This window comes from Lissotriton helveticus, chromosome 10 (genome assembly GCF_964261635.1).
Source record: "Lissotriton helveticus chromosome 10, aLisHel1.1, whole genome shotgun sequence".
In the NCBI taxonomy this organism is placed as follows: domain Eukaryota; kingdom Metazoa; phylum Chordata; class Amphibia; order Caudata; family Salamandridae; genus Lissotriton; species Lissotriton helveticus.
The window spans coordinates 57,085,320-57,095,452 of NC_136071.1; the positions used below are offsets into that span (position 1 = coordinate 57,085,320).

Here is a 10,133-nt window from a genome sequence, read left to right on the forward strand (position 1 = left end):
AGTTCTGTGTTTATTCATCTGCATCCTCTCTTCATCATGCATCCTTTCTTACATTTGACTAACCTACCCACATATGCATGAATCCATCCATCCATCCATCTTTTCACCAAACATCTGCCTTTTTAACTGTATTCTCTAACTTCCTACCCTGCAATCCATCTACCAACCCATCAAACCATTTACCCAAGCAGCTGTCTTTTTATCTGTCTATCTATTTGTCCAATCATCCATCCTTCCATCATGCTGTCTGCCTGTTTGCCCTGAGTGAAGGTCCATCCATCCATCCATCCATCACCCCATCCATCCATCCATACATCCAGTCCATCGCTTCATTCTTCCATCCATCCACCCAATCGAAACTATCAGTGCACAAAGTTCTATTCTCTTTCCGTTTAGTACTTAAGTATTCTCCCACAAAACATTTTTCCTCAACCATGTGAGAGAATAAACACATTTAGGTTAGATTAGGCAATGGCATTTCTCTGTGTGGCTTTCTTGAAGGCATTCTTAAATTCACTGTTCCTCAAAGTGTAGATGAAAGGGTTTAGCAGTGGAGTCACAACAGTGTACATGACACTGACAATCCGGTTGTATTCCAATGAAGAGCTAGACACTGGACGGAAGTAAATGAAGATGTCTGTTCCATAGAACAAGGTGACCACGATTAGGTGAGATGAGCAGGTAGAGAAGGCCCTACCCCTCTCCTCTGCTGATGGAATCCTCAAGATGGTTGAGATGATTCGGACATAAGAGATCAAAGTGAAGAGAAAGGGTCCCATAACCACGAGTGGCCCTTCTGTAAAGATAACTATCTCATGGGCAGAGTTGTCAGAGCAAGACAGCTTCAACAGTGGTGGTAGATCACAGAAGAAGTGATTGATGACAACATCCCCACAGAAGGACATTCGGGACATCATCGTGGTGTGAAGTAAGGAGTGCAGATTGGCGAACACCCAAGACACAATCACCAACATTATGCAAATCTTTCTTCTCATAAGCATAGCATAGTGCAATGGCCTGCAGATGGCAACATAGCGATCATATGCCATTGAAGCCAAGAGAAAGAACTCTGTACTCCCAACAGTGAGAAGAAAAGACATTTGGGCAAGGCATTCAGATAAGGTAATATTGGTCTGGTTCAGTACAAGGTTGACTAATAATTTGGGTATGGTGCATGAAATCAAACACATGTCCACAAATGAGAGATTTTCAAGGAAGAAGTACATGGGTTTATGAAGAACAGAGTTGGCTTGGACAATAGTAATGATTAAACCATTGCCTCCTATGGTCATGAGGTACACTGTCAGAAACACTGTGCAAAGTAGGGCTCTATGATTTGGAAAGTCTGAGAAGCCAACAAGGAAGAATTTGACCTCTGAAGTCCCATTTTTGGTTTCCATTTTTTAGAGCTGCCAGATAGGTTATGAGTTAATTAGCTCTGTAGGGCACAAAAGTGATATCTTCCATTAATTTCATAGGATAAATAAATATATTCATGTAATTTCAAAATGTTTTATTAAACATATAATCTGCAAATAATGTACATTTTCACTGGTGTTCCAAAGAAATATTTTATGCTTTATTGAGACAAGTAGGGCTTCATATATTTAAATTGCTACTCCTCATTAAACTTTGGTGAAAGGGTACACTTTCAGTGCACTAGAAAATCAGTACAAACCACTCTTCTAAAAAATAAATCTTTTGATTTTGACAATGATGTTGATGGCCTTCCTCCCAGTTACATTATTCCTTTCATAGACACAATTCTGAACTTTACCTTCTCAAGAGCATTTTTGTCTAAGTTTTTTTTATATCTCAAGGTAATTGCCAACCGGGGCAGCACAACCCACTTTTTGTATCTAACTCACACTCACCCATTTTTCTTTACTTTGACCCAGTCTCATGTGACTAGTTGTCTACAGTTGGCTATTCGATCTTTTAGGTGCTAGTTCTTACTTTATATTTTAAAAATTCATAACTCTGGTTATACTGATTGGATTTTTCTTGTTTTGGTGCCAAATAATTTGTTAAAATCAGAGACATAGTCCCAACTAGGAGACAAAAGCACAGATCAAGATTGTGACAGAGTCTTTAAGGCCCTAGTGAATGGCATTTCCATGCATGAAGAAATCAACACACTTAGAAGACATTTTCAAAGTTGTTCCATATCCATTTACTCATAAATTGGTCTCTGTTTTCTAATAAAGACCTCTCAGCACAGCATTAGTGGGTCCTGGTGAATTACATAAGCCACATTGTTATACAACCTGAATGATGGTTCTAGTTAGTTCTCAAGCTTAGTTTTTAGATGTAGTATCCAAATCATAGCAGGACATACATTTGGTTAGGCGTAAGAATATGGACGTGCAATCAGAATTAATCATGTTCATACAAAAAATAGGTGCATAGAGCAAAAGTGTACAATCCTACTCTCATATATATCTCTAACAATACCCACCATATACCATATTGCCAATACTTCCTAAGAGATACACAGGGGATGTAAAGAACTTCTCACATGTTTATGCTATTCATTGTCATTTCCAGATCATAACATCAAACTGGCAATTGATTTGGCATGTTTAGTTGGTAGTGCTACTAATTGGAGTGCACCTTCAGTAATTAGCAATGCTCTATTGTTGAATAACGTTTCTGCCTTCTATACGCAAAGGCAGAAAGTATTTGATAGAAAGTAAAATACCCTCTAATTTAATTACAAATTTTTACATTTGAAACAGGACTATCAAGAAGTATTAAGCTATATTACCATGTTTATTTATTTATTAAATTAGGCTAACTTAGACTGATTGGCCCAGAGAGATTATATCAACCTTAATGTGTCAAGATCTTCAGACTGAAATGAAAATATTGTCCACAGGTAGTAAATTCCCTTGCTAACAATGCAGTGCTTATGGTCTAAGCAGCACATACAGTTAGATCAGTGTCTTGTTGAATGACATTTAGAGAAAATAAAATTGGGGACAAGCTTGCCAGTTGTACATCCTAGAAGACAGGCAAAGTTTAGAATCTCAACAATGGAAGTGGGTAGGGGCCCTATATCAAAAGAAGAAAGAGAGAAAAAAGACACACTGCAATTGTATGACCCAATCAACAATCAGTTTCTGTCTATGTATGAGCCTTTGAAGCCTACAGCAAGGGATTAGTATTTATCTAACAGTGGCACAAGCTTAAGATTTACAAATAATATACATATTATATCTTACTGGGCCTCAACTCGAGTTACAGTAGTACATGTCATGTCATACTAACATTTAAAAATGAATACACTGCTAAAAAAAACTAGGAGTCCAAACTGGTTACAATGTTACAAGTCCAGTCAAATACCCATGTGGTTTGATAGAGGTACCTTTCATTAGCCATCGTCCATGTAATCTTGCAAAGGAATCCAGCAGAGTTGATTGTAGCCGATAGAGGTGAATAGATTAAAAGAAGCTGACTAGTGCTATCCCCTGTTTCATTGCTCTATGATTTGCAGTACTTTCCTCCTGTTTACAGTTACCTACTAGAACAGCTGAATGTAAAAGAACAAAGAGTGTCTGTAGGTCTCAGAAGGTCTCAGAAGGAGGCTAAGAATGGTCTGCTGTTAGTTAAGGTAGGAGTTTACTCATTTTGAATCGTGACACAGAGGTGATTCCTCTAACATTCGGTGGAAGTGGAAGTGAATTCTAAATTCTTGGTGCAACTCCTGAGAATGCTCTATCATATGTTATTGTGCACTTTCAAATGTGGAGCGATGTGGTCAAATTTTCTCGTACCCGTTACGAGTATATCTGCAGCATTGAGGCAAGCTTTTAGTTGCGCTGTTGAAATCTTATCATGTGTGGCTAATTCGACTATTTCTATGAAAATTATTTGATCAGATGTTCTGGGAAAATGATTGTTTCAGGACCGTTAGATTTAGGAGCCTTAGAGCTTACAAGTATATTAAGATTGCTCAAACTCCACAGATTCTTGTAATTATTAAAAAAGTGGCTAAAGAGACTAAGGGCCATATGTATGAAAAGCGCATTTTGCAATTCTCAAAATGCGATTTTTAGGGAATCGCAATTAGAGAATCGTAAAATGCAATGTATGTAGGATTTGCTAAATATTTTGTGAATCCTACATATTCCTTGTTTGTGAATCACGAATTGTGATTCGCAAATAAGGAATACCTTCCCATTCTTTTCTGTGGGCTAGAAGGTCTATAGGAATGAACGGGAAGACATTCTCAATTTGTGTGTCCCAGTTAGAGAATCACAAATTGAGAATGCAATTTCAAGGTTGCAAGGGTGTCAATAGGACACTCTGTTGCACTCCTGACATAAGCATGTGTGCACATGTGGCGCACATACATGCCCTAAGGGCATGTATGTGCGCCACATGGCACGTTAAAAAATGTAAAAAAGTGCATCATTCAGAGAAATTACCACCAACCACCTGAAGTTGGTGGTAATTTGCGATTCCTTACGCCTTAAGCCAAAAGTCTTAAACCAAAATCGCACAACTTGGGTGCTTCCTACATTGCATTTAAAGAATTGCAAATTGGGATTCCTTCAATGCATTCGCAAAATAGGGAATCACAAATGTTGTGATTCCTTATTTTGCGAGTGGGTTTTTGTGTGCTACATTGCACACTGCCTAAATTGCGAACGCAAATGCTGCAAATTTCATCGTTGGCGATCGCAATTTGGCTTCATACATATGGCCGTATGACACTTGGGGCCAGATGTACAAAGCTTTTTATGGTCACAAAAGGCCCTAATCCCAGAATCGGGCCGTTTGTAACCAGAAAAAAACATTTCCCATGTATCAAACCCTATTTTTTGATTTGTTTACCAATTACTGAATCAGAAAATGGGTTAGCAATTCGGTATTAGTAAGGGTTATGTTAAGATCACCCCTTCCTTATAGCAACTCGCTGTGGTATGTGTGAATGTTTTGCGACCGAAATGCGGTTGCAAAGCCTCCGTATACCCATTTGCAAAGGGAATGGGTCCCCAAAGGACCCCTTTCCCTTTGTGATTATATGCACAAAGGATTTTTAAGAGCAGGCATTGGCTCCATGGACCATTGACTACTGTCAAAAAAGTTTAAAGAAAGTTTTTCATTGTTGTTTTTGAAACACATCTTGTTTTCCTTTAAGGAAAACATGCTGCATTTAAAAACACAAACACTGCTTTATTTAAAACAAACACCGAAATGGTGGACAGTTCAATTAAATTTAGTTTTCTGTCAGGCTAGCTCTATAATATCCTGCAAATCTGGAAATGGTCGGCCTTTTACAGTGTTTGATGAGTGAGTATTTCACCAGGTGTTTGTTATGCAATTTATGTACACTCTTTTTAAGAAGAGTTTAGAAATGTGTTACCCCCACACAGAAGCTATGATGATTGCAAGATTGATATAAACATCTGCCCATATACCTTAATCGATTAAATGCCCTCATAGAAGTAAAGAACATTTCTTTGATATTGAAATGGAAGCTTACTAACATGCAACTGGATTTGATTTATCTTAACATCATCGATTTCACAGTAAGAATCAGTTGATAACTTTGTTATCCAACGATTTGACAGATAATTATGTAGTTTTAATCAATCAATGTGGAATAATTTCTGACATAAATAGCAAAAGTCGGTCAATAAATATAGGTTTGGTTAAAAGAATAAGACACATGAAAAAAGATGTATTGTTCTAACAAGGGAAAGCTAATTTACAATCAGTTAATTTAAGAAAGCAGGCTATGGATTGGCTTCATGGATTTTAGGTGGCTCAACATCTGGAACTGACAAACGTTCATCAGCAGTAAAAGCAAGTCTATCTGTTCATGTTAATTGTTATTTTTAAACATGTTCAAACCTTAATAAAATTAGATCGTCACATAGTAAATCAAATGATTTATTGAGGTCTTTGTCTGTTCTGCGAGCATTTTGGCATAAGGCGTCAAAGGACTGTAATAGAGAGCTATCCAAAAGTTGAGTAATTGTAATTGAAATGGTTGTGTACCATTTGACTAAGATAGATCTTTTTATATCCCTGCCTTAAAAGTCCACCTCAAAACAGTTTGTCCAGAATTTTGCACCACACATTATTTGATTACACAATGTAACGCTGGTTCGATTACTGACAGAGGGTCTCAATTTTTTTCTGAGCTCTGGTCTCCCTATTGTATAAAACTAGATATTAAAGTTGCTCTGTCTACCAGTTATCACCCTCAGATGAATGGACAGACTAATAAACTGAAGCAATAAGTTGAACAATATTTGCGATATCACCATTGCCTCAAATAAAGGATTGGAGTAAGACATTGTGATTGGCAGAGTTCACATACAATATGTATTGGAATGTCACCTTTCTTTTGCAAACATAGTAATCTTCCGCATATATTTCCTTTGGATCAGTCACCATTTGTGTCAATTCCTTCTTGGCAAGAACGCCTAAGTAAGTTAATCAATATTCAACAATCCATGCACAATGCTTTAGGAAAGTCAAAGATACCTATAAATTCTAGCCTAATCGCAAGAGCAATCCAGCATCCCCATTTGCAATACATAGGAAAGTATGGTTACTACCAAAACATTTACAGCTGAAAACATGTTTGAAATTGTGGCGTAAGTTTGTGTTTCTGTTTGGTATTGAAAAAATTCTGAATGTAGTTACTGTTCACCTCAAATTTTCACAGACTACGGAGATTCTTCCTCTTTTTCATGTACCTTTTGTAAAAATCTGTTCTGCAAAATTGTGTCCTATTGGACAACTACTACCAATTCAGGTGAATGTGGAATGTGACTATGAGCTACACATGATTTCAGATGCAAAAACTGTAAGAAATAAGTTCCAATATTTTATGTGCTGCAAAGGATTTGGCCCAGGGAGTGATCATAGGGCCCTGTTCTCATCTTTTTGCCCCATGCTTGCTGAGAGAATTGTATGCAAGGCATTCTGGAATTCCGGGAACATCACCACTGAGATTGTGGGCTTCTGGGTGAGGCATTTGCTTGGGAAGCAGTGCTAGGGTTATTGCTGAGATTGCCAAGTGTGTGGGAGTGATAATCCTAACCTGCTCATGCTGAGTATATCACGGAGAAGGAAAAGTTGACAGTCTCTTTAGAGAATGAACAGCAGTTGGGTGACTATGTCTTTGGGTTCACTATGGCACTCCTCATTCCCGGAATATTGTACCACAGAATCTAGAATTCAAACTGGGGCTTCAAGGAAAAGAGGTATAGGTATAGACCTTGAGGGTCATCAAGACATCTAATCAATACCCTAAGCTCACAATAAATTGTAACCCAATTTGTATATATATTTAAAAGCATATAGGTTTCTTCCTTGTTCTTTAATTTCTTAAACTTCATACGCCCTTCTAACACGTGTTTCGTTGTAATGGGGAGTTCCCCACGACCTCTTCAGGGCTATAAAATACAACAAACAGTTGATTGTAGTTTGCATACTATATCCCACACTACATCACACCCATGCATCTGGTGCTGTATGTCATCTTTAAAATTCTTAGTGCATCTTGAATCACGTATTAGGTGACTAAAGTGAAAACCCAACATCTTCGTAGTGCTTATTTTGTATAACTTTACACAGTATTTTACTTATTACATTCATATATTTCAAAAGTGCATGGTCATCAATTTCTTATTATTTACAAGTTCCACCAATAATGATAGTCGGACGTCGCGCAGCCTGATCAATGCATTGAAGTGTCATGATTATCACCACCTTATCTTTGGTCAAAAACACCCCTCACACAAATGTTTGCCCTAAGTGCAACAATATGCAAAGCACATACCTGTCTTCCTATCTTTCCTCAACGACTAAACTCATCTAAAGAATAATTGACCCAGTCAGTCAGAACCTATTCACGCTGGCAAATCAACTCCATGTAATCCACAATGCCCATCCATCTAAATCCTACCTGGTGCCCGGTTCTGATTCCGTCCCAGTATATCATTTCTGTATTCCCTCATAGATGCTCATCTGTGTTCTAAAATGTGTAAATGAGGCTTATTCTTTCATTTTAACATCCACTAATGTGTCTAATCATCGTTAAATTCATCCCAACACACCAGTATTAATCCAGCTATTTTGTTAATATTATTTTGAAATATATGAATGTAATAAGTAAAATACATACAGAATAAGCACTATGAAGATGTTGGGTTTCCACTTAAGTCACCTAATACGTGATACAAGATGCACTAAGAATATTAAATATGACATACAACACCAGATGCATGGGTGTGATGTAATGTGGGAGGTAGTATGCAAACTACAACCACCTGTCTGGTGTATTTTATAGCTTGAAAAAAGTCATGGGGAACTCCCCATTACAACGAAACTTGTGTTGGCTGGGATTATGAAGTTTAAGAAATTTAAAAGAACAAGGAAGAAACCTATGTGCTTATGGATATTTATATGAATCGTGTTACAATTTGTTCTGTGCTTAGGGTATTGATTAGGAGTCTCTGTGGAGTCGTGGAGTTGTCTTGACTGATGCTTCACAAATGAAAAGAATGCACCGAGCAACAGTATACCAAAAATTAACTGCATTTCCAAGCAGGTCATGAATTCACTCTTGGTCTGGAGGTACGTCAGCCATCTTGAAGATCAAGGTATAACTTCCTTGTGGTCAACAGCATATTTATTGGACCGTCATGATAGGATGTTGCTGCTGCTGGGATGTTGCTGCATAGATTTAGAATTTACCTTGATAAAGAGCAATCGCTTCTTTGCGTTGCATTGAAGGACACTGGGAATACGGAGATATATTTCAGGAGTTTGTGTTGCTAATGGAAAAAAACTTGCAACTATTTGAACATGAATCTGTACTCTTATGAGAGTGGAAGCTTGTTGCATCTCACATGAAGATTTCCTCATCTGGAACAGGAGCAGTGGAAAGTAGCACTTGATTAGGACTTCTAATAACAAAATGAAATTCCAAAACCTATAGCTGAAATCATCACTTCCCTCCCTCCTATATTTTCCATTTAGGTGTTGATTATGATGCTGTCGGAAAGGCTCTGAATGGGATTCAATTTGTTCGAATCTGATTCGGGTCCTGCCTTTCCGACCGACTCAGACACTTCTTCCAAAGACCGATTACGATGCCTGGTAAGCATTGGGACTGTCCGGCTTGGTTCAGGAGAGGTCTATGGTTCATGTTTCCAGCCGAGCGATTAGGATGTCAGATTCGGACAGCCTTTCCAAATCAGTTGTTCCAACACAGGTCGGCCTTCGGAATCTGACTTTGGGGGCCTGCCGCAGGCCCCCCATTCATCCAGGGCACTCCGAATCTGGCCCGTGGTGGTACCCATCTGACCACCCTTCCCATGCATGCATAGTGTGGAAGGCACCATGGGGTGCGTGCCACAGGGTGCAAGTTTTCCCCAACTACCCATTTTGTCAATGGGAGCCTGTCTTCTCAATCGGAACACAGTCTCCCATTGAAGTCAGAGTGAGTCAGACCGAACTTTGTGCAGAAGCATCGTAATCGTTCGGTCAGACTTGCAGATCCCGATTCGGTCAGAAATGATTCTGAAACCAATTTGGTTTAAAGAGTTTCCAGACAACATCGTATTCGGACCCATAGTAGTTAATGTGACCATGGTGAATGGCTGAAAAATTTGAAATATTTCCTACTTAATGGAAGGCATTTTTTTGTGTAATAAGGTTTTAGGGAGGGCAGACACTCACCCACAAAAGAGCAAGCCCTTCGCTATTCACTAACTGAGTTTCTAAAGTTACTACAGCAAAAAAGGACCCAAAACAGTAGGAAACACACTTCAGACCGGCCTTGCAGTAGCTCCGACATCACACATGCATTATACACTGGTAATGCAACACTCATCCCTGGAACAATATGGAGGCAGGGAATTAAAAAAAAAAACACAGGAAATAAAGTTGAAATTAATTAATGTATTTGACGTTTTAAAACATTCATACTAATGTAATGATTTTTTGTAAATTGTGTATATAAAAAAAGTTTTAATATTTTATCACATATTTTATTAGCTTTTTTTATTTACAAAGGAAATACCTACATTATTTATGTACATTTTGCACTTAACGTTTTGTAATTTGAAATACATAATAAATAAATAAAAAAAATATTTAGGTGT

General features: G+C 38.0%; 1 protein-coding gene across 1 annotated transcript; it reads right to left on the reverse strand.

The window, feature by feature from the left end:
- Nucleotides 1-464: 464 nt before the first annotated feature.
- LOC144783870 (olfactory receptor 1f45-like) lies at nt 465-1,400 on the reverse strand. The gene has a single exon (XM_078662615.1). It carries the CDS (start codon nt 1,398-1,400, stop codon nt 465-467), a length of 936 nt encoding a protein of 311 aa, XP_078518741.1.
- Between the last annotated feature and the right edge of the window lie 8,733 nt (nt 1,401-10,133).